The sequence below is a fragment of the Dreissena polymorpha genome, chromosome 9 (genome assembly GCF_020536995.1).
Source record: "Dreissena polymorpha isolate Duluth1 chromosome 9, UMN_Dpol_1.0, whole genome shotgun sequence".
In the NCBI taxonomy this organism is placed as follows: domain Eukaryota; kingdom Metazoa; phylum Mollusca; class Bivalvia; order Myida; family Dreissenidae; genus Dreissena; species Dreissena polymorpha.
This window is the reverse complement of record NC_068363.1, coordinates 21660630-21685994: the sequence shown is the minus strand read 5'-3', so window position 1 is coordinate 21685994 and position 25365 is coordinate 21660630. Positions and strand designations below refer to the sequence as shown.

The window sequence follows — 25365 nt, the reverse complement described above, 5'->3', positions numbered from 1 at the left end:
TGATTTTGTGCCGTGGTTTATAGCAGGAATTTAATCAACGGCGCTTTAATCAACCAAATTCGAGGTAAAAGTGGGATAAATCAGTTAATGTACCTTGATAGCTACTCGGTAGTCAATGTCCTTGGTCTCTTTGAGTCCCAGTGGAATCATTGGAACAACATTTGAACTGAAAATAACATTTTCTTTTAACCCATTTATGCCTAGTGGACTCTCCCATCCTTCTAAATTGGATTGATTTATTTCCAAAATTAGGGATGTCTAGTATATTTATTTCTATATTTAGAATATTTCTTAAAGAAATTCCTTTCAGAAAACAGCGTAGACCCAGATGAGACGCCACATGATGCGGTGTCTCATCTGGGTTTACGCTATTTGCCAAGGCCTTTTTTCTAGATGCTAGGCATAAATGGGTTAAAAAGCCACTTTCCAAAGAGTCATAATAAATCATTACCAAAAAAATCACAATTTCACCTCTATCAGCAAAAATTTGAGACGGTGCTAATTAATATCAGTGTTTTTTTCGATCAAATTTGTGGCTGAAATTCTGCCCTATACCCAATCTCAAAAAAGAATAAATTCTATTCCAAATGACAGTTTAAAATTTCCAATTAAAGGTTTTCACTTCCAATAAATCACTACATTTAGTTCAATGCCCCATTCAGATCCATAACAAATATAGTATTCAAAACACTATTATCCTTTATTTAAAAGTATTAGTTAAAAAACAAGAGATGTGTTTGTCAGAAACACAATGCCCCCTATTTTGCCGCTTTCATACATATTTTTTTACATTTGACCTTGAAGGACGACCTTGACCTTTCACCACTCAAAATGTGCAGCTCCATGAGATACACATGCATGCCAAATATCAAGTTGCTATGTGAAGGGACACCATTTTCCCAATTTGAGTTCAAAACAAAGAGATTTTTCAAAATCCAATAACCCCCCCCCCCCCAACCAGTGTTTTTTTTTGCCCAATAAAACCTTCTTTATAAGGCTGTTACCCAATAGCAAAAAGTAACATAAATTCCCAAATATCTGTCCAAAATTACTCCCCCCATCCAAAACACAACAGCACTTTTCCAATAAACTCAAATGGACTAGAAATCTTTATTGTAAGAAGAACTTTATACAGCAATAAATAATATAACTTTAAAAAATGCAGTTGACATGCACTTATAAACAATTTAAATACTGTGATTTATAATCATATTAATAATGATTCATTTTTCCCAATTTCATGGTTTATCACGCTTTTTTCCTAATCCAGAACATACAGGCTGTAAAATATAAACCAAACAAGATGTGTTTGTGAAACACTATGTCCCCATATATTCGACCTTGACCTTAAAGGATGACCTTGACCTTTCATCACTCAAAATGTGCAGCTCCATGAGATACACATGCATGCCAAATATCAAGTTGTTATCTTCAATATTGCAAAAGTGTACATTAAATGAGCGATTTTGACCCATATATTTGACCTTAGACCTTGAAGGATGAGCTTGACCATTCACCACTCAAAATGTGCAGCTCCATGAGATACACATGCATACCAAATATTAAGTTGCTATCTTCAATATTTCTAAAGTTATGGCAAATGTTAAAGTTTGACGCAAACCAAAAAACCAACAAACAAACCAACAGACAGGTCAAAAACAATATGTCCTCTATAGTGGTGGGGGACATAAACAAGAGCTGTCAGAGGACAGCGCGCTCGACTATTCGAGTGCTTGACAGTATAACATAAGCCATCATGGGGAAATTGTTAATATTCAATAATTTATTAGACGATCTTTCAAACAAAAAAAGTAAAAAAATAAAAAATAAAAAAAAATTGGGTGGGGGGGGGGGGAGTGGGGGTATAATGTGGGGTGTGGTCTTTTATTAGACGATCTTTCAAAAATAAAAAAAGGGGAAAAAATGGGGGGGGGGGGTAGGGGGGGGGGAGTATGTGGGGTGTGGTAATTTATTAGATGATATTAAAAAAAAATTGGGGGGGAGGTTGGGGAGGGGGAGGGTTTCTGGGTAGTGGCGTGATGTATTGTTTGGGTGGCCATTGTGGTATTCAGGTAAGTGTTGTTTTGTCAAAGTTATAATAAAATGTTATCATAAAAAAAGAAGTTACGACAATTTAAGCAAAATGTTCAATTATCTAAGTGTAAAAGGGGCCATAATTATGTCAAAATGCTTGATACAGTGGTCTGCTCTTGTTTATAGGTTGAGGTCATGTTGGTAAACAAGTATGCAAAATATAAAAGCAATATGTCAAAGGGTATAGGAAATATTTGGGTTAGTACGCAAACTTTAACATAGATTTATCAATAATATGCATATTCAAAGTATAAAAGGGGCAATAATTCTGTAAAAATGCTTGATACAGTTGTATGCTCTTGTTTATAGGTTGGGGTCATGATGGCAAACAAACATGCAAAATATGAAAGCAATATGTCAAGGCACATTGAAAATATTTGCGGTAGTACGCAAATTTTAACAGTTGCTGCATATTCTAAGTGGAAAAGGGGCCATAATAATGACAAAATGCTTGATAGAGTTGTCTGCTTTTGTTTATAGGTTGGGGTCATGTTGGTAAACAAGTAAGCAAAATATGAAAGCAATATGTCAAGGGACAAAGAAAATATTTGGGGTAGTAAGAAAACTTGAACATTTGCACGCTAACGGCACGGCATGGCACAGAACACTGACGCCGGGGTGAGTAGGATAGCTCCACTATATATATTTCATATATAATAGTCAAGCTAAAAATCACTGCTAACCCAAAAACGTTGAAGAAAAACAAACTGCATTTACTTGTCATGCTGGTAGACTGTGACCGAGCTGTTGAGATCTGACACTTCTTCCTTCAGCAGTTGTATGTTGGAGTTGAAGAACAGCAGTTCTACTGACACCAGTTCCTTCAGACGCTTGTTGTCCGTAGCTCTGTAAGCATTCATAAACCAGCGTGTGTTTTTTTCATTCGTAATTATGTCTGATATTTGGCCCCATTCCCAATGGAAAAAAGAATATATTTTTCCCAAATGGGAGCTAAAAATTCCCAATTGAAGGTTTCCCCCAAAAATATGTTTTTAGATCAGCATATTGTTCATCTCCCATCCAGCTTCATAAGCTCAACCTTAGTAAATATCACAATAACCCTTTGTATGCTGGGAAATTTGTCGTCTGCTAAAATGTTGTCTGCTAAATTTAAAAAATTAGCATTTTCTTCGATTTTTTTCAAAGAATACTATCAGAATAGCAAACAGTTTGGATCGTGATGAGACGCCATGATCCTAACCCTCAGGATCCAAACTGTTTGCAAAGGCCTTCAAAATTCGGTTCCGGCACTGAAAGGGATAAAGACACTTATATTCCCAATTTTGAAGCATTTTATAGCTAGAAAACAACATTAATTTTCCCAATTTTAGTCAAAACAACACACATTTTTCCCAAACCAACAGGACGTGGCAAAATTCCAAAAACGGTGAAAAACAACAACATTGTAAACGTAACAGAGCTACAATAAACAACATTGTAAACGTAACAGAGCTACAATAAACAACATTGTAAACGTAACAGAGCTACAATAAACAACATTGTAAACGTAACAGAGCTACAATAAACAACATTGTAAACGTAACAGAGCTACAATAAACAACATTGTAAACGTAACAGAGTTACAATAAACAACATTGTAAACGTAACAGAGTTAAAATAAACAACATTGTAAACGTAACAGAGCTACAATAAACAACATTGTAAACGTAACAGAGCTACAATAAACAACATTGTAAACGTAACAGAGTTACAATAAACAACATTGTAAACGTAACAGAGTTACAATAAACAACATTGTAAACGTAACAGAGTTACAATAAACAACATTGTAAACGTAACAGAGTTACAATAAACAACATTGTAAACGTAACAGAGTTACAATAAACAACATTGTAAACGTAACAGAGTTACAATAAACAACATTGTAAACGTAACAGAGCTACAATAAACAACATTGTAAACGTAACAGAGTTACAATAAACAACATTGTAAACGTAACAGAGCTACAATAAACAACATTGTAAACGTAACAGAGCTACAATAAACAACATTGTAAACGTAACAGAGTTACAATAAACAACATTGTAAACGTAACAGAGCTACAATAAACAACATTGTAAACGTAACAGAGTTACAATAAACAACATTGTAAACGTAACAGAGTTACAATAAACAACATTGTAAACGTAACAGAGTTAAAATAAACAACATTGTAAACGTAACAGAGCTACAATAAACAACATTGTAACGTAACAGAGTTACAATAAACAACATTGTAAACGTAACAGAGTTACAATAAACAACATTGTAAACGTAACAGAGTTACAATAAACAACATTGTAAACGTAACAGAGCTACAATAAACAACATTGTAAACGTAACAGAGTTACAATAAACAACATTGTAAACGTAACAGAGTTACAATAAACAACATTGTAAACGTAACAGAGTTACAATAAACAACATTGTAAACGTAACAGAGCTACAATAAACAACATTGTAAACGTAACAGAGTTACAATAAACAACATTGTAAACGTAACAGAGTTACAATAAACAACATTGTAAACGTAACAGAGTTACAATAAACAACATTGTAAACGTAACAGAGTTACAATAAACAACATTGTAAACGTAACAGAGCTACAATAAACAACATTGTAAACGTAACAGAGTTACAATAAACAACATTGTAAACGTAACAGAGCTACAATAAACAACATTGTAAACGTAACAGAGCTACAATAAACAACATTGTAAACGTAACAGAGCTACAATAAACAACATTGTAAACGTAACAGAGTTACAATAAACAACATTGTAAACGTAACAGAGTTACAATAAACAACATTGTAAACGTAACAGAGTTACAATGTAAAGCTGGAGATGATTTTTTAAGCAATCAAGGCCAAACATTGTCCTTTAAGCAATCAAGGCCAAACATTGTCCTTTAAGCAATCAAGGCCAAACATTGTCCTTTAAGCAATCAAGGCCAAACATTGTCCTTTAAGCAATCAAGGCCAAACATTGTCCTTTAAGCAATCAAGGCCAAACATTGTCCTTTAAGCAATCAAGGCCAAACATTGTCCTTTAAGCAATCAAGGCCAAACATTGTCCTTTTTTTGTGACCACAAAGTTGACGAGGCGTGGTGGATATGGTGTCCGCCTAGCAACCAGGAGGTTATGGATTCGGTCCCGAATGTGACAGCGTTCTTTAAATACCCTCAAAGACACAAAGTACTGGTTTTACCAAGCAAACAGACTCGATAACATATCAATAAGCTCAAGACTTTTGATGCAATTGAGCTTAAAGAAATACGTTTAACCCTTAAAGCGCTGGAGCCGAATTTTAAAGGCCTTTGCAAACAGTTTGGATCCAGATGAGACGCCACAAAACGTGGCGTCTCATCTGGATCCAAACTGTTTGCTATTCTGATAGTATTCTTTGAAAAAAAATGAAAAAAAATGCTTATTTTAGAAATTCAGCAGACGACATTTTAGCAGAAGACAAATTACCCAGCATGCAAAGGGTTAAACTAAACTTGATCTATTTTATTACTGTTAGCACTCGACAGCTTACAAATTTTTCATGTACTATTGTTATTATTAACCCTTTGCATGCTGGGTAATTTGTCGTCTGCTAAAATGTCGTCTGCTGAATTTCTAAAATTAGCATTTTCTTTGATTTTTTTTCAAAGAATACTATCAGAATAGCAAACAGTTTGGATCCAGATGAGACGCCACGTTCTGTGGCGTCTCATCTGGATCCAAACTGTTTGCAAAGGCCTTTAAAATTCAGCTCCAGCGCTTTAAGGGTTAATCTATATTTAAAGAAGATTTCACAATTTACTTCCAGCGAAAAAAGTTTCAGTGCATCTACTTGTGTATATTCAGTAAGGTGATTCATAATGTGTACTTAAACAGAATTGCTATTTTTTAATTTATAAGCTAGTTATTTAAGCAGTGATATTTTAGCTCATTTTAGATCAAAATTTGCCTCATTCCCAGACTAAAAGGTACCTTTTTTATCAATAATCACTTTACAATTCTTTTTCGATGTCAGCGTTATTTAGAAATGAAATTGACTAAAGTTTGGCAAATATTGACAATATTGAAAATATTGAAAGCTCTTTTACCAAAGTTAATTGAGTGTGATATTATATACATTTAAAGCAAAGTATGTCTAGCATCAACAAAATCAAAGTTATTTTGGTCCTAATACACTGCCAATAATGTGTAAACATAATCCCAAGGAGAGAAACCATATAAGAATTATTTCTTTCGTTTCAATCCTTTTCAGGGGCCGTATTCCAGTAGCTTCTTAAGTTTTCACTTAAGTTAAAGAAATTTCTTAAATAAATTGTTTAAGTTAAATTTGAAATGTCAAAAACAAAACATGAGACGCTTAGTATTTCTTTTTAACAAATTCCTTTAAGAGTTAAAGGAAGTTAACTTAATTTTAAATATATGAGAAAAAATACACAGAGTAAAGAATTTTATTAAGTTTATGAAGCTACCAGAATTTAACTTAAGTGAAATCTTATGTTTAAAGAAAAAATGGCGAAGATAAGAAAAAATATTGAGCAATATTTCAACTTAAGTTATTTTTTAACTTAAGAAGCTACTGGAATACGGCCCCAGATATCTATTGTATTGTGTATTTTGATATACTGTACTTGACAAAAGAAATGAATATGTTTAACATAGAGCAAAGTATTTGATAACCAGTAATGTTTCAAAAACAAATATAATGTAAACATGCTTGTCAACAAAAATATACGGGGTAATTTCCCTTTTTACTTAAAATTAACCACCCTAAGAGCGCAGGCCACCTTTCCCCCCAATGTAAAAACAAACTGTTTTAAAGACACGTGGTCTGCCATGTTACTGATCAGTGTTTATTTTCGTTCAAAATCACATTGGGTATTCAGCCCCATTCCAAATGGAAAAAGTATATAATTTTCCCAAATGGCACCTATTAATTTCCAAAGTTTCATGATCCTAGGCATAAGCGTTCTTGAGTTATCATCCGGAAACCATTTTACTATTTCGGGTCATCGTGACCTTGGCCTTTGACCTAGTGACCTCAAAATCAATAGGGGTCATCTGCGAGTCATGATCAATTTACCTATGAAGTTTCATGATCCTAGGCATAAGCGTTCTTGAGTTACAGTACAGCCAAGGCGGAACAAACATATTTCGCGATCTGCGGCGGCAAGGCGAAACGAGTTGATGTGGCGTCAGTTGTTGAAGCTGTGTAAGTATGCGGCGGCAAGTCGAATTTTGCCGCAAAGCTTCGCATCTGTCCGCCGCGGCATGCCGAGGCAAGCCTCGATCCGCGACATGACGCCGAGTCGATGCGTACATGTATCGCAAAATAAACAATCTTTTTTAAATGATTAGTTGTTAAAAAAACATTTATAATAATATGTCAAATCCTAATATTTAATGTGCGCGCATTCAAAATAAAATAGATAACATAGTTAATAAAAAAGCGTGCTGTTGTGTTTTTAGTGAGTGCATTCCCGTTTATAAACAAATTGTTGTAATCCTGAAAATTTAACAAAAATGGAAGTCATCAAAACAAAACACGATAATCAAGGGCATGTATTAATTCAATTTCAATAATAATTTATCTTTGTCATTTTTAGAATCGGCTTAAGTAGTTTAAGTTACTTTGTGTGCGTCTATTAACTGCACCGTTTCATTTTTATTTTATATTGAAGTGATATTATGGGTATTTTTCATTGTTGAATTGAACTGAAAAGAATAAACAGGTCAAAAGAGTTAGTGAAAATGTGGTTACTAACAATTAGCTGCAACTCATCTTGCTACCGACTGTTTATAAAATTAGACATTTTGTATGACTGGACATTCTTCTAAGCCGAAATGATTTGTAAAACAAAATAGTGTCTTTGTGTCGTTTGAACAAATCTGCACTAAAACTAAATTCACATCGTAAATCGAATACTTTCTGACGTAAGTTGGGAAAACGAAAGTAGGGTTGATATACAAATGCATTACTTTCTCTTTCCTGGATATTGTTTTAGTATGTTGATGCTGCATTCACAAATATAAGTGTATCTTAAGTGAAAACAAAAACAATAAATAACGGTTGTGATAGACACATATTAACTGTTAGATGACCATTAAAAAACTTTAAATGATCAACAAACATATTTGTTTTTGGTTTTATTTTTACGACAACAGGTATTATCATAATTATAAGCATATTTAATGTGCCTGGCAAGTAAGTAAGTTTTCTGCCGGTAAAGAATGTATTTCACACATTAACAAGGTCACGTAATTATGTACAAAATAGTTTGTTGAAATGTGGTTACTGACCAATTATCTGCAACACATCTTGCTACCAGTTGTTTATAAAAAAAATTATTATAGTCGATATTTTACATGACTCATCCATTTCTCTAAGAAAAGAGGATCCGTAAAACAAAATATTGTCTTTGTGTCGTATGAACGAATCTGCACTAAACCTAGATTTTCATCGTAAATCGAATAATTTCTGTCGTCAGTTGTCTAAGTACGGTTGATATTCAAATGCATTATTTTCCTCTTTCCGGGATATTGTTTTAGTATGTTGATGCTGCATTAACAAATATAAGTGTATATAAGTGAAAACACAAACAATAAACAACGGTTGCGATAGGCACCTATAAACTGTACGATGCCCATGATATCACTTTATAACATGAAACTAATAACTATGAAAGTGGCGTAAATCTAGGTTTCTATGCTACACAAATGAACATGTAGTAGTATATCTATTCACTTGATCCACCGCGTACGTATGCGGCGGATTCACTCCGCAAAAGTACGCGAGGTTGATGCAGGCTAGGCGTCGTTGCGCGGAACGATGCCGAGTGCCGCGGCGATTCGCCGCGTGGACACACGATTCGGCCGCCGCATACTAATAATCTTGCTGTGGCGAAGCCTCGGATAATGTTTGTTTCGCCTTGGCTGTACTGTATCATACGGAAACCATTTTACTATTTCAGGTCACTGTGACCTTGACCTTTGACGTAGTGACCTCAAAATCAATAGGGGTAATCTGCGAGTCATGATCAATATACCTATAAAGTTTCATGATCCTAGGCATAAGCGTTGTTGAGTTATCATCCGGAAACCATTTTACTATTACGTGTCACCGTGACCTTGACCTTTGACCTAGTTACCTCAAAATCAATAGGGGTCATCTGCGAGTCATGATCAATGTACCTATGAAGTTTCATGATCCTAGGCATAAGCGTTCTTGAGTTATCATCCGGAAACCATTTTACTATTTCGGGTCACCGTAACCTTGACCTTTGACCTAGTGACCTCAAAATCAATAGGGGTCATCTGCGAGTCATGATCAATGCACCTATGAAGTTTCATGATCCTAGGCCCAAGCGATCTAGAGTTATCATCTGACAACCACCTGGTGGACGGACCGACAGACCGACCGACAGACCGACTGACCGACATGAGCAAAGCAATATACCTCCTCTTCTTCGAAGGGGGGCATAATAATACTGAAAATATGTATATTTTCAATGTTGAAGCATGTTTTTAAGCAAAACAACAACAACAACACTAATTTCCCAATTTTAGTCAAAACGCTAGAAATTTTCGCTGCTGATTTGATCCCTATTGTTGCGAGAGATTTGTCTAGCTGGCTTACATAAACTTGCACACTTGTTTTAAATTAAAGATGTTAATATGAGTCAGGCTATTAAAAAAAAAGGCTTAATGCATGTGCATAAAGTATCCTCCCACATTAGCCTGTGAAGTTCACACAGGCTAATCAGGGATGACACTTTCCGCCTTCACTTGATTTTCACCCTAAAGAGACTTCCTTTAACGGAAAAACTCCATAAAAGCAAGAAGTGTTGTCCCTGGTTAGCCTGTGCAAACAGCACAGGCTTATCTTGCATATCTTGGACGATAATTTAGTCACATACGCTAAGCTCCGTTTCTCCAGAGCACAGATCATATCTTCTTTCTTCTAACCACAAACCTGTACAAGTTTTCAGCTCCATTCCTCATACGAAGTTCTCTGTTGATCTCGTCGTTCAACTTGGACCGCCGTTTTTGAAGCTTTCCCCTTGCAGTTGACAGCAGTGGATCGCAACCCTGAATATAGTGCAGATTAGCCTTTGGTAAAGATTTACCCTTACATTAACCGATTCAAAAGGGAGACAATTTGAGGTGAAAAAGTCTAATTGCACTAAATGACATTGTTTTTCGGAAGCATAAATCAATGCTATTTCAACCCTTTCCCACTCAGAGGCAAAGTGAAAATGGATAAAAGCAAACAGCATAAAACCAGAACAGCATGCGAGTAACTTGCAGTCTGTTCAGGTTTTATGCTGTTTGCTGCTCATCAGTATGATCAGTATCTAAGGATTAAAAATGAAAACTTAAATCTAGTAAGAAAGGTCTTTAATTGAATTTAACTTTCTAAGAGACAACAAACTTGTCAAAAATTCGTATATAAGTGGTAAATGGTTAACGGCACAATTTATCAATCTATTTCTCACAAAACAGCAAAAGAACCAATTATTTGAAAATGGGAAAGAAGTGATACGGTAAAGAATAAGCAGAACAGAAATTAACACTATCTTTCCAGCAGAACAGAGATTAATGCTATCTTTTCAGCAGAACAGAGATTAATGCTATCTTTTTTAGCAAAACAGAGATTAATGCTATTTTTTATGCAGAACAGATTAACGCTATCCTTTCAGCAGAACATAGATTAACGCTATCTTTCCAGCAGAACATAGATTAATGCTATCTTTCCAGCAGAACAGAGATTTATGCTATCCTTTCAGCAGAACAGAGATTAATGCTATCTTTACAGCAGAACATAGATTTAAATAAAATGGTGCCTGATGTGACAGAAGACTGTGAGCTTATTGTGTGAAAAACTGTTGACCATGATGGTGTTTGTGGTGTTTGAGATTAAAGATGCTGAACTCATTTCTGTAGTTTTTAATCCCAATTTATTTTCCCAATTTCTTGAAAATGCTGATAAAATTCCCAATTTCAAAGCAATGGGCTATCTTCCCAAAAAGCTGGAAAAAAATAAGCGTACTTGCATATATATAGATAAAGAAAATCAAAATATAACATAATATCAATAAAATGGCTTAATCATTATCAACAAACTTGAAATCCTTTAATATTAACTACTGAAAGGAAATAAGCACTGACAGAAGTCAGATGACCCCAGGCCATAATGGCTGTGGTATTACTGTAGATGACCACACCTTGTTTTCAAGTGTATAAAATTGACAATAAATATCGACTCAATTACCTTAATTATTGATACATATTATCAAAAATTGTATAAAACATGGAACTTATAGTGATGCAATACAAAACATTTTACTAAAATAATAAATGTCTGCATGTTTTGACAGTGTACATGTAATTTCCGGAGTATTTCATCCGAAATAGATACGCATTTAGCAATATTCAAATACCTTTCTTCCTATAAAATCCATCTTCAAATCCGATAGTGCATCGTCTTTTTCACTCACTTCTGATTCCATTTCTTATGTTAATTTTATCGCAATATAGTTTAAAATGTAATCGAAACCATTACAGAAAGTTGTCATTTTTAGACGGTCTTAGTTTTCAGCATATCAGTACAAGTTGTCCATAGGTTACACACTACGTTGTAACCTTGGAAAATTTTAACGTCATCAAATGTTCCACGTTAAACGCATTAAAATCAAACAACAACAATCACAGCAACCATATAAACATACTCTTGTAAGCTGATTATCCTATTTTCATGTTCATGAGGAATTTGATATGAAACTCGCAACTGGTATTTTTTGGTTGACTCAAAATTTCTCTATAGGTGTAACTTGCACTATTTCAAGTGAAATGTACGGAAAAAACAACAACACCAACACAATAACAACAAACTGCTGTAGTGTCACTAGTGTTATATATACATACAGTTAAGCGAAAGCAAGCAATGAAAGCAAAAATGAATCATAATGAAACCTAATAAAGTAAATGCAAGAAATCAAGATGCAAATTTCTCAGACACAGCAAAAAGCAGAAAGGCAACACAATGAAAACAAAATAAAACAAATGAAAGGAATCAAAACATGCAAACAGTAAGCTCAACTTTGCTGACAGGATCTACAGGCACAGTCCACCCCGTCCCATGATGCAACCAAACTCCGGAACTGATTGTAGTTGCCCTCATCTCTAAAATGTCCGCTAAATGTCATTCGACATGGGCGTTAATGCTGAGGGCCTATGATCGCAGGGATAGATACGCATTGATATCCATCCAAATCAGAAGTATACCTGTGCCTAAATGTCGTTATAACCTGTTAACCTATTGTCATGATCTTTGCCTTTAAAAAAATCCCGATGTTCTGTGGCAGACACTATCCAGGAACGATTTTTAGTTTCACACGTACAATAGCCAATAAGAAATATGCGCTTATATAAGTACCCGGTAAGATCATTCTGTTGTTATTTTTATTATTTTATTTTTTTTGTCAAGCGTTGCTCCTTCTGTAAAACATATTCACACAAAATATGTATAAACGCGAAAACTTTGCTGAAAATTATAACGAATAATGAATAATTGCCATAAGTTAAAAAGAAAAACATAAAAACGGCATATAAACATACGCTTAAGGATCTCTTGTTTTAAGAATATGGTATAAATAAATATAATTTAGAATTTCCAAAAATATCTTAATATCGCATGGCAACATCTGAGTAACTTAATTTCTGTTAAGCTGTGCAGACATCCAGTGAACCGTATGCGGACTGCCATCTCTAATGTTGGTTAAACACTGCATGTACATGTTTTGAGAAGACACCACAGGTTCGATGGCGTACTATTTGTTTCATATTTGTTATTGTTTCATGCTTGTGCGCAAGTATGTATACGATGTAATACTTTCCCACTTACCGCCAGCTTAAACGTTCAAGTGACAAAATCATAAACACAATGCCGGAGATACTTAGAAGATGAAAATCACAATTGAAGTCGTTTTCGATAAAACGGACTCTGAAATATATCGATCGATCTATACAGGAAATTTAACTCGTGATCCTCAACCCTTGTGATGGAAACTTAACAATTTACATCCGCATCCTGTTCGACAATCCTGTTGCGACGTCAACTTGCAAAAAAGTTCGGGCGTTACACACGCTCTGTGCAGCTTTGTGCGAAATAAAACCCAAGAGGAGCATATTGATAGAAACGTTAAAAATGGAATTCATATTTGGTCTCCTGCTTTTATTTGGAGGAGTTTTCAGCAAAACGCTTGTCGCCGAGAACGGGACCGTTGAATTTCAATCGGATGACTTCGCTCCTTTCAACTGGTCAAGGTCGACGATTGAGATGCCGGACGCTGACCCCGCTAACCCAACTGACCTATATGACGTCACGGATGACATCACGTCGTTTAAGCCACAGTCAAGTAGGTGGTTTTGTTTTTGTATCGTGAAGGGATAAACATTTTTTAAACGATTTACCGGCAAATGGAATGAATTCCATGTGTTCGATATAATGTTTTCCACGTGATTCATAATATATAATAAGAAAATTAATTAACAAATGTTTTCTATATTTAAATTAAATGATATGCAAATCAATCGATAAGCAATTGTTTTACAATATCAAACCATTTTTTTCTTGAATATTATTCAGAACAATGTTTGTTCTCGTTTCACAGCCGACATTTGCACGAATAAAAGTTTTCAAAAGTCTGAACACTTTCTTAGAAGTTCATACATTAATCGGAACTGTTGTCCATTGTCCTCTTTCGGTGTCATTACAGATTTCCGACATTGTCCCGATTCCCCCGAATTATTTCACAAACTCTTCACAGCGGTAACATCATTAGCGACTGAACGACACTCCCACAAATACCTCATAGTTTGCATAGTATTATGCTAAAATAGTATTTCTATCATTCTAAAACAATAATGATATAATTAGAGGTGCTAACCCATTTATGCATACAGTCAAGAAAAAAGGCATTTGCAAACGGCGCAGACCCAGATGAGACGCCGCATGATGCTGAGAGGAATTTTTGAAAGGAATTTCTGTAAGAAATATTCTAAATATAGAAATAAATATACTAGAAATCACTAATTTTGGAAATAAATTGATCCAATTTAGAAGGATGGGAGAGTCCACTAGGCATAAATGGGTTAAGAATTGTCTTTATTTTCAGCCTCAAGTCTGCGAATTGGTTGGATAATACGGGCCGACGAAACAATAACACCTTGCTTTTAGACAAATGAGTCGCGTTCTAAGAAAACTGGGCATAATGCATGTGCGTATGTGTCGTCCCAGATTAGCATGTGCAGTCCGCACAGGCTTATCAAGAACGACACTTTCAGCCTAAATTGGATTTTTGCTAAGAAGAGACTATATTTAAACGAAAAATGTCATAAAAGCGGAAAGTGTCGCCCCTGGTTAGGCTGTGCGGAATGCATAGGCTTATCTGGGACGACACTTTACGCACATGCATTATGCCCAGTTTTCTCAGAACACGACTCAAATGTAAAGCGAGAAAACTTATTTTTCTTGGGGAATCTCGTTCTATGGTCATACAACGTTTCTCGCCATATTTTCATTGCAGATTACATGGCAGAGCTGTGTGGATTGAAGCGAATCCTTCACGACCGAAATGCTATCCTGATGTCCCTGTCTCGCAATGGCCTCGCCCCTCGCGAAACCACATGTGTGTCGGGAGTGGAGTCCGCTGCATACTCGGTAAGTTCCGTTTAATAAACGGTAGGTTCCGTGTTCTACTCAGTAAGTTCATTTGCATACGCAATGGGTTCCGTTGCATACTCGGTAGGTTCCGTTTAATACTCGGTAGGTTCCGTTGCGCAATCAGTAAGTTTCTTTGAATACTCGGTGAGTTCCGTTGCATACTCGGTAGGTTCGATTGCATCCTCGGTAGGTTCCGTTGCATACTCGGTAGTTTTTTGTTGCATATTCGGTAGGTGTGTCAGCACAATAGCCGGATGCAGTGGGTATCTAACCCCGGACCTCAAAGTTCCAAGGCAGAAATTCATAAAGCAGGCATGTTCCTCAAGCTAGTTCAGACAGACCCCCTCCCATGTTCGGAAAGTGTAGTCCCAAATTTACCGCTATCAGGGTCGATACTTTCAGAATGAAAGATATTTTTAAGGAAGTTAATTTTAAAACAAAATCCAGTTTAGGCGGAACATGTCGTCCCTGATAAGCCCGTTAGAAGTTTTTTCATCAATAGTTTGTTCTGCGTCACAATGACGTCATCCCATATAAAGTCGCAAGATTCGTGGTGTGGGTGGAGTCCCTTGCAGATCTGTTAACCCCATGTGCCATAGAGGAATTTTGTGTGACATCACATCCGTTAGTTTTCCGTTCTAAAATAGCTAGTCTATTTCATGGGCGACCATTGCTATTAAGTTCCTTACGCTTCTTAAGACATCCTAGTGTTTCTGTCTCGCATAGGCACCGCCCAATCACATCGCCCGATACATGACTTATCCTCGTGTTTCTGTCTGGCAATGGCATCGCCCAATCATATCTTCCGATACATTTTCGTGTTTCTGTCTCGCAAAGGCATCGCCTACTCGCGTCTTCCGATGCTTACTGGGAGCTGAGTCCGCTGGTTACTATGTCGGTGTCCAACCAAAGGGTCAAAGCTTTGTAGTGTCGTACGGTTCTTCAGACATTCCTATGTCACCGCATCTTAGCGTTAACAGATGCATATCTGTCACTGACCTTACCGACATGTATATATGAGTCGAGTTGTGAGAAAACTGGGCATAATGCATGTGCGTAAAGTGTCGTCCCAGATTAGCCTGTGCTGTCCGCACAGGCTAATCAGGGACGACACTTTCCGCCTAAACTGGATTTTTGCTATGAAGAGTCTTCATTTAAACAAAAAATGTCATAAAAGCGGAAAGTGTCGTCCCTGATTAGCCTGTGCGGATTGCACAGGCTTATCTGGGACGACACTTCACGAACATGCATTATGCCCAGTTTTCTCAGAACACGACTAAAATTTTCAATGGTTCTCAACGGAGACACACTGAACTGGAAAACAAGCTAATTTCATTGAAACATATTTAATATAGCTAGACTGTATGAAAAGTAATCGGTTTAAAGAGGCACTGTGTTGAGACAATTTTCAGAGAAAATCTTGAAAATGCTCCCCCTATGGGGATCGAACCCGAGCCCTCTCTGTACGAAGGCGGACACCATTTCCATGACATTACTCAGATCATTCATTATTAATTGTTATACTTCAATTTGAAGTGGTTGCTTTCAGTATGTTTCTTTTGCAACAATATACACCTCGCTCTGTTGTTGTTTTTTATCGAGTGCACCGGAATTGTCTCCCATATGGCCATCGCCCCCAGAAAGACGTGTTAGTTGGTTACGGGGGATAGTGCAAGATACAGAAGACACTCCGTTCCAGAGGTGACCCTGGGTCTTTTAGTGCCCGGTGTATAGCACCTAGTAAACTGCACCTCGGTTTAACGTCTCATGCGAAAGACGAGTTAGTAGGTTAGGTGCAGCGGAGGATCGAACCAGCGATCTCTGGATTTTGAAGCCAGTGTGTAACCACTAGACAACGGATCCGCCACCACTTCGCTCTGAGAAAATTTGGTCTTAATGAAGGTCCGTTATGTGTCATCCCATATTATAATGTGTAGAAGGCACTGGCCAATCAGGAACGACACTGTCCGCTTTAATGGAATTTTCGTTTAAAGGAGGTCTACTCTAAACAGAAATCAAGTCCATGCGGTATGTGTCGTCCCTGATAAGCCTGTGTGGATAGCAGAGGCTCATCTGGAACGATACTTTACACATATGCATTAACACCGGTTTTCTAACTCCAATTTGGATCAGCAGACGCCTATCGTACGGACGAGTCCGGAGATAGCCGATGTATCACGATTCACGGCTCATATTATTTTGATTACACTTGTAGAACTACATGCTGGTGATAACCTTCAACGCGGTCTCGATGACCTTGCCGACTTCCGGTGTCTGCAACCACGCCAGGCTGGACCTGTTCACTGGAAAGGCTTTAACACCAGCAAATCGCTTAAACGGTATTGTACCACGGCTGTTGTTATTTTTTTCCTACTGAACCAGATATAAACTGTTTATAAGCCTCGTTCTGAGGAAACTAAGTGCCTGTGCGTTAAGTTCTTATATGAGCTGTAAACATTAGCTGTTGTTTCCCCTAACATCTTAAAAATATAGGGTAGTTAGGTCGTCCTTTTTAGATGGTCGCTTTAGCGACCGTCTAATGTGCTTGATGTAAAATTCAGGTCGATACGGCCTGGGTATGATTAGCCCAATTCCCGCTTACACTACGCGCGAAGAAAGAGTTGTATAATTTATGCAAGAGGTTTGAGTTCTCCAATTATGTTTATTCACAAATGGAAACATTATATTAATATCGTGTTAAATGCAATAGTTTCGAATGGTGTTTTATAGAAAAGAATAAAAAAAAACAATGATCGTATTGCACGTGTCGCGGAGGAGATTGTTTATGAATGATTAAAATAGTCCACTTTCTGCTGCGTCTGCGTGACGTAGTATTTTCGCTCATATCATTCATAAATCTGAGGCTGGCGATAAACAAAGGGGAGTCCGGGTGAGAATTACGCACTAGTATAAGGTTACGCTTGTTTATATTCACAGGTCTCAATTAATAACACGTTGACCACGAGTTCAACAATTATTACCGGGATGCGATAGACAACATAAAAGTGATTCATTATCGCTGAAACTGTTAAAAAACATTTAAATATAACAAGAATATTCTCTAAAAAATGTAGTCTTGCTGTTTTGAAATAAGGTTTGGAATTTTGGTTTCTAAATAACTTAATTAAAAACAAAAGTTTAATTATAGTGTTTTTAGCATAGGTGCAACGCACCTATGCTTAAGGTATATACGACATTTTGAAAACACACATCGAATGGTTGTCCATTTTGAAGCCTTACCTGATCAAAAATCAGACGAAATATCTTTTTAATTTAGTTTATGGTAATTCATACTTCTTTTTTTTTTAAACGTTTTTCTTACGTTTTCTTCCAAGAATATTGCTGACACCGTTTTTAGTGAATTTTTCTAAGACCGTTTTACGTGAAAAAACCTTCTAAGAAACTAAAACAAATTTCGTTCGTAAAACAATTCTGTTCTTGTTGATAGTGACCTCGCACCTAATTTCTATTTCCTTTGTTTACTGTTCTGTGAGAGGTCAAATGTTTTCTGATTTATGACATGGATTCTGACCTGCCTTTCTATGGATTTGATGAAGTAGAGTTTGAAAATAATAGAGATGTGTTAATTGAAGTTAAAATGACTTACTTTTAGCCAGAAATTAACGTTACGAGTAGAGCTAACGGTTTAAATGTGGCATCGGATTTAATGGATTCGCGCGAATTCTGGACGAGTGTTGTGTCTGTAAAATATTAAATGGAAATCTGTAAATGTATCAAGTCGGAAAAGAAAACGGATGGTTGCATAATGGTATGCGTGAAATAATGTAATTCTACGTATTTATTTTCATAGTTATGTCATTTTGTAACCATTCACATTCGTCACTATTTGGAATTCCCGTTTCTAAAAATAGAACATATTGGTAACAAGGGGGGCGACTCTTGATGTCAGCAATCGTTAAGGCTACAATATACTCAATAATCGAGTCATGAAGGCTGTACTCTCTAAACAAATCATCATATTTTCCTCGAAGGCATGTTATACACTTTATACTGTTGTTCTGGTTTTATCGTTTGGAGATATTGAGAAGGTAAGCATAGGTGTTCACTACTAAATCCCTGAAATAGGATAAAGTTGGAGATTAAAGTAAAAAATGGCACTGCAAAAGGTTACAATCCACTAGATTTTTTTTTTATTTGAGTCGAATTCTTTTTTGGTTTGAACATGAAATATCTGTTTTATTGCTTAAATCGATTAAGCTAAGAATGCCCGTCAAGAAAAGGTATGGTTATGGGGGTCTCTATGTGCAAAATGTTGTATTTATTTTTGCTCGAAGTTGTCGCTTTTATATCGAAACATATAAGGAAACTATTTAGTATATTTTGACCTTAACATTTACTTCAGCAGCATCTTCCCTGTATCTTGCAACTATGCTTTCAGCGCCATCGGCGCTCTCGTTTACTTTTAGTCGCATATTTACCGCATTATAATGTGTGTTATAATAGGCAAACCATACATTAGTAAAATTCAATCTGCCTTCGCACATAGAAGGAATGGGTCAATTAGGTGCTGCGTTTCCTTTGCTAACTTCAGTTAGAGGTCAATTCTTTACGTAAAGCAATCACAAGGCCCCGGCTTCAGAGGAATTGCGGAGCGTTCTTACATAATTAAAGTCGTAGTCGCATGGTATTTGCGTTTAGCGTCCTATTTGGTCACGTGGTTCTTTTTCGCGGGTGTTTTGGCATTCATGATATGAGGCTATTAATAGATGCGCCTGTCGATAAACAAAGGAAAGTTTACGGGCGATAACAACGCAATAGGTTACGCTCTCACATACAACTCAATGACGTAGTACAGGTCGTAAATTGAGAGATTTGGGAAAAAGTTGACGCTTATTTATATTCTCAATTTATAAAACGTTGAACATAAGTTCAACAATAACTTCAGCGATATGATAGACTAAAAAAAATCCTAATCGCTTAACCCGAATATAACAAATAATTTATAATAATAATACGAATGACCTGTTTCATAACCTCGTTGAAGCTACTACATCGGGTATTTCTGGAAAGCGTTCTTGGTTCTCAACACATAGCGGCGATCTTTTGTATTTACGGGTGCTAGCAACGCAATAGTAGAAGCTTAGTAGAAGGGTTAGCTTGTTTATATTCACAGTTCTCAATACATTGACAGTTGGATATGAGTTCATCAATTACTCAGGCATACTATAGGCAACCTCGAAAATGCTTTATAATCGCTAAAACCGAAAACAACTAAATATATTATATTAAATATATTTATAACAATACATGTCTTTTAAAAATGTAGTCGGCGTATACGCCGACTTTGAAATAAAGTTAGCAATTTACTTTTCTAAATAATTGAATACAATTAAACAAAAGTTAAACTATTGTGTTGTGTTTTTCACTTGTAAGCTGCATATTCACCGCATGAAATGTGTGTTAGCATTGTCAAACCACACATTAGTGTGAGTAAATAAAAAATATACTACGGGAGAGCACTTCATATGTGTCCTCATATGCCTTGTTATGAGTATCTTTCTTCATTATCGAAATATATCGTATGTTTATATTTGATTTAAACGCAGTTTTCTTTCGTCACATTTAAATCACACGTCAATAGCGCCGTCATGCGAAAATGGGTCTTATGCGTTTCGGCAAGCGTTTGTTAAACCCAACATGTGCTCTTGCGCAGTCAGGCCATAGGCGACGCTGTTCGCTTTAAAATCACATAATATGTTATGTTTCTCCTTACCAGAAGGAGGGATAGCTGAGTGGGCTATTTATATGAAGGGCGCATATGGAATAAGACCCATTTTCGCATGACGAGGGTCATTACAAATCTCATTGCGAATTGAAAATCCCACATTTAAAAACAATGCTTTTTGATACAAAATTGAATTCAAAATAGCAAACTTGTTAATAATGGCAGCCTATCGACGCATTAAGGAATGATTTCCAGACGTGCTGACCAAGTACGGCAAACATTGTGGTATGATAATTAAACGATTTTCTCTAATCGTGACACTATACTATTTCGCTAATGATTGTTTTCTCATCTTGGAGGCGAAATTGAAATTCTGCGAGATGGATTGTAACGCGTAATTGTAACAGGGCCACAATTTGTGTCGTTTGAGCATACAGAGAGTAGTCCGGAATTTCTTACACTGAACAGTGCTACATCCTTTGAATTGAGCACATACGCAATGAAATAGCAAAAATTCAGAGGTTGTTTCTCGAATCAGCTTATTAAATATTCGAAAATATTCATGCGTGTCTGTTGGCGTTATGTTAAAGTCACTAAGATGAAAACTGAAACAGCTTCGCCTAAAAGCGCATTAGTGCTCTATACCTATGTTTATGTTAGCGTTGTTGACACCGTTTGAACTGCTCGGGTAACAAGTAAAGCATAAACAGCAATGTTTATATACTTTTACTCCTCCATATACAAGATACGAAGATTATTGTATATTTTGAATTTGTATATGGTGTCAAAAATCAAAAGTTAAGTTCTCATTACCATTTTCATCATACTTTCTTTGCTTTCAGAACTTCCAAAAAAGCATGCTGTTTTTATTTTGTCTTAGTTATTTCTATGAAATAATAAGGATGATAAAAAGTGCACACAAAACTCGACCCGTGCGCTATGACACACACTTTTTTAAGTTGAATGGCGTGTGTTCATTTCAAACTTGCGATTGATTTTGAAAAATGAATTGCGTGTTTAATTATGCAATAGCGAACATCTTCAGTGCCTTCAGCGCTTTGATTTTTCTTATTCTTGTCGGTTTGTACACAAGTTATTTCCATCTCTTATAAGGATACCTAAGACAAATCTTCCAAATCGGTTTAAACAAATCAATTTTTTATGTGCGAAATTTCATTTTTTATGATGTAATTTTCAAACACATTATCTCGATTTCATTACGGAATATTAAAAAAATCGGTATAAATTTTGATCGGCCGAGTTACTGGAAACAAACAACTTTTACTTCTATGCCTGATTCGTAATACGGTAACCGCGAAATTTTACATCGCAAAATCAATATTTCGCTATACAAACTACACAGATGTTGTGAATCTATTTAATTAACATGTAAATAAACATATTCAAAGGTTCAATCACAGATAGAAAAGAAAAAAGTAGTCGAAAACGGGCATATTGGGTTTAGAAAACAATAAACATTTAAAGAGCAATCACGGTAATTCATGAACCGATTATGAAACGGAACCTACCGAGCATGCAGCGGAACATACCGCGTATACAACGGAACCTACCGAGAATGAAACGGAACCTACCGAGTATTAACCTAACAAATTTTATTACCGCTCTGGGAAAACGGCACTTAACTCATGTACGTAATGTATCCACACAAGCTAATAAGTGACGACACTTTTCACTTGTATCGTGTGTATTTTTAAAGGAAGTCTCTTGTTATTTATGTGGAAAGTCTCGCCCCTGTCTGTGCGCACTACACTGGCTAATCTCTGACACTAAACGCACATGCATTAAACCCCATTTTCCCAGAGCGAGGCTCATTTGCACGTAAAGGCACTTTTTATTGACTCGATCCTTGCTATCAATACCAACAGGAGAGGGAGGTTTATGTGGCAGCCGAATCACGGGCTACTTCGTGACGTCATCCAACTTCCTGACGCTTGAATTCAAGCAGATACTCATGGCGCCTTCATCGCGCCAAAGTTTTACGGCAATCATTACCCCGTTTCATCGTGGTGAGTTGATTTGTTTAACCTTTACCACCCAGATGCTCACTTTAACCAGTTTGTAGTTCCTAAGAAAATCAAATTAAATTTAAGACCTTTCTTACAAGATTTAAAATAAAAAGGCTTCATTTCCAACCTAAAGGTACAGATGAGCAGCAAACAGCAGAAAACCTGAATAGACTGAACATTAAACGTATTATTAAAATAATATTTTCTTATTATTATTTAAAATAGAATATTAAACGTACGAGTTGCTCGCAGGTTTTTCTGGTTTTATGCTGTTGGATATAACAATTTCTACGTTTGTTCTGACCAGGAAAGGGTTAGTGTGGTTTTAGAAATAAATAGAAGATATGCATTGGTTTCGGTAGATATCTATTTTTATCGCAGGCACGAGTGAAAATTTGTTTTTTCTATGATAACGAGGGTATAAAAATCGATAATCTACTGAAATCTAACAAATACCATTTTTATGTAATTCTTTCTCTACAGTTCATTTACATTTTTAAAGATTTAATCTGGCGAATTTAGCTGGGATAATAACTTCATGACGCCAAAAAACGACGCCATTTCACAGTAAAACAATGAAAAATAGCGATAATTTCATGTTATTTTTACTGTTTGAACAAATGCATTATCGATTTTGAAATAATGATATTTCCATTACAACAACAGAATAGCAATACATAAATAATCTTTTTAAATTTGATTGTTTAAAACCTACTGCAATAATCTGTTTTCTTTAAATCTTCCTTAAAAGCTTCAATTCATGTAAGTCCCTCATATTGCATCCTCCTTTCGCTGCCAATATTATTGTGTACAAATTCGTTCATCCAGTGTTTTTTTTGTGTTGTCACAAACTGCAGGCCGATGTGCAAGAGCTTTAATTTGTGTTGTCACAAACGCATTCCTATGTGATCAGTTCTTTAAGTTTTGTTGTCACAAACTGCAGGCCGATGCGCACATGACGAGTTCAGATGCGCCAACGGATTTTGCGTGCAGAATAACATGCTCTGCGACGGCTACAACAACTGCGGTGATAACAGCGATGAGAAATCATGTGCGAAATTAGCCCTGTCCATCGCCGCCATTATCGGCATCGCCGTCGGGGGCGTTGTATTGGTTGCGCTGATTATCACGTGCATCTGCTGCAGATGCTGCTGCTCCCTATACGAGAGGCTATAATAAGCTACAAATGATGCTATTATTAGAGACACAAGATACAAATGATGCTATTATTAGAGACACAAGATACAAATGATGCTATTATTAGAGACACAAGCTACAAATGATGCTATTATTAGAGACACAATATACAAATGATGCTATTATTAGAGACACAAGCTACAAATGATGCTATTATTAGAGACACAAGCTACAAATGATGCTATTATTAGAGACACAAGCTACAAATGATGCTATTATTAGAGACACAAGATACAAATGATGCTATTATTAGAGACACAAGATACAAATGATGCTATTATTAGAGACACAAGCTACAAATGATGCTATTATTAGAGACACAAGCTACAAATGATGCTATTATTAGAGACACAAGCTACAAATGATGCTATTATTAGAGACACAAGCTACAAATGATGCTATTATTAGACACACAAGCTACAGATTATGATATTTTTAGACACATAAGCTACAGATGATGCTATTGTTAGAAACAAAAAGCTATAGATGATACTATCTTTGGAAACACAGGTTACCGATGATACTATCTTTAGAAACACAAACTACAGATGATGCTATCTTTAGAAACACAAGCGACAAATGATTCGATTTTTAGAAACAGAAATGCAGGCTACCGATCAGGCTATTTTTAGAAACACAAGCTACATATGATGCTATTTTAAGTAACATAAGCAACATATATTGCTATTGTTAGCAACGTAGCCTACAGATTATGCTTTTTTAATAAACGAGATTCCAGATTTTTTTCCTGAAAATTATGCAAAACAAATAGACGCAAGTGTTCAAAATGTGAACAATGAATTAAAACCATTTTTCATTATGTACAAGTCATATTAAATTGTAATATAATATTATATTAAACCCTACCGCCACAAAGCGTTCTATGAATTATACGAATGTCCTTCGTCCGTCCATCCGTCGGTCAGTCTGTCCGCAACACTTTGGTGTCCGCTCCATATCTTGTATACCCTTTGGGGATGAATGTTATCTCAAACGTTAAGGGTTTGAGTCAATCACTCCAACTTAAGGTCACGGTCGACCATATAGCCAAAGCTTTCAAACACAGATTATTGCAAAATATAATGCAAACATGTATGCAATTTATGTTAATAGGGCAATACGACCTATGAATGACAAAAATTTGTTCTCATACAAACTCAATTGTAATTTTAGCAAAGTTATTACATTATTACAATTGCTTGACAACCTGAATTGTAATAATCTGTGTTTGAAAATGCGATCAGATGCAATTTTAAACCAAGCAATAAGTTTATTACACTTTCGGTTGTTATTACAATTCCGGTTGTCAAGCAATTGTAATAATTTAATAAAGTATTTTACAATTCAGGTCGTTATTACACTTCAGGTTGAAACTGTACAAGCCAATGAGGGTTTATATGTGCATTAGACCCTACGCTACTGTGGGTTTATACATGACGTACATGCATTAGACCCGGTTTTCGCAGAGCGAGGCTCATTTACAAACATTAACAATATCCTTGATCGCATATGATATTATTATACGTGAACACGTGGCTTCTTCCACATCAGCCGTACAGTTCCGGCATGTTTAATGTGTGCGTACTTCCGGAAGTGAAGTTTTGGTTTCCCGTAACGTCATTTCATTTCCTC

At 36.1% G+C, this 25365-nt stretch overlaps 3 protein-coding genes across 3 annotated transcripts in view; 1 reads left to right on the top strand and 2 right to left on the bottom strand.

The window, feature by feature from the left end:
- Nucleotides 1-11699, bottom strand: part of LOC127846700 (rhophilin-2-like) — a 49627-nt gene extending 37928 nt beyond the window's left edge. Inside the window, exons 1-4 of the mRNA XM_052378189.1 lie at nt 11540-11699; nt 10072-10187; nt 2812-2940; nt 94-166 (exon numbers count right to left, since the gene is read on the bottom strand). Of these exons, the coding sequence (XP_052234149.1) occupies nt 94-166; nt 2812-2940; nt 10072-10187; nt 11540-11608 (387 nt within the window). The 5' untranslated portion in view covers nt 11609-11699. The remainder of the gene's footprint in view (nt 1-93; nt 167-2811; nt 2941-10071; nt 10188-11539) is intronic.
- Nucleotides 1-25365, bottom strand: part of LOC127846709 (uncharacterized) — a 130635-nt gene that overhangs the window by 91612 nt on the left and 13658 nt on the right. The gene's annotated exons all lie outside the window — the stretch shown is intronic.
- LOC127846713 (uncharacterized) lies at nt 13168-24609 on the top strand. Its single transcript, XM_052378213.1, has 5 exons — nt 13168-13516; nt 14687-14820; nt 17039-17162; nt 22396-22536; nt 23480-24609. Exons 1-5 carry the CDS (start codon nt 13306-13308, stop codon nt 23710-23712), a joined length of 843 nt encoding a protein of 280 aa, XP_052234173.1. The 5' UTR covers nt 13168-13305; the 3' UTR covers nt 23713-24609.

Coding starts and splice junctions, on each gene's coding strand:
- LOC127846713 (XM_052378213.1), top strand. CDS start 13,306: ATGGAATTCATATTTGGTCTCCTGCTTTTATTTGGAGGAGTTTTCAGC. Junction 13,517..14,686: donor GTCGTTTAAGCCACAGTCAA/GTAGGTGGTTTT, acceptor TTTTCATTGCAG/ATTACATGGCAGAGCTGTGT. Junction 17,163..22,395: donor ACCAGCAAATCGCTTAAACG/GTATTGTACCAC, acceptor CAATACCAACAG/GAGAGGGAGGTTTATGTGGC.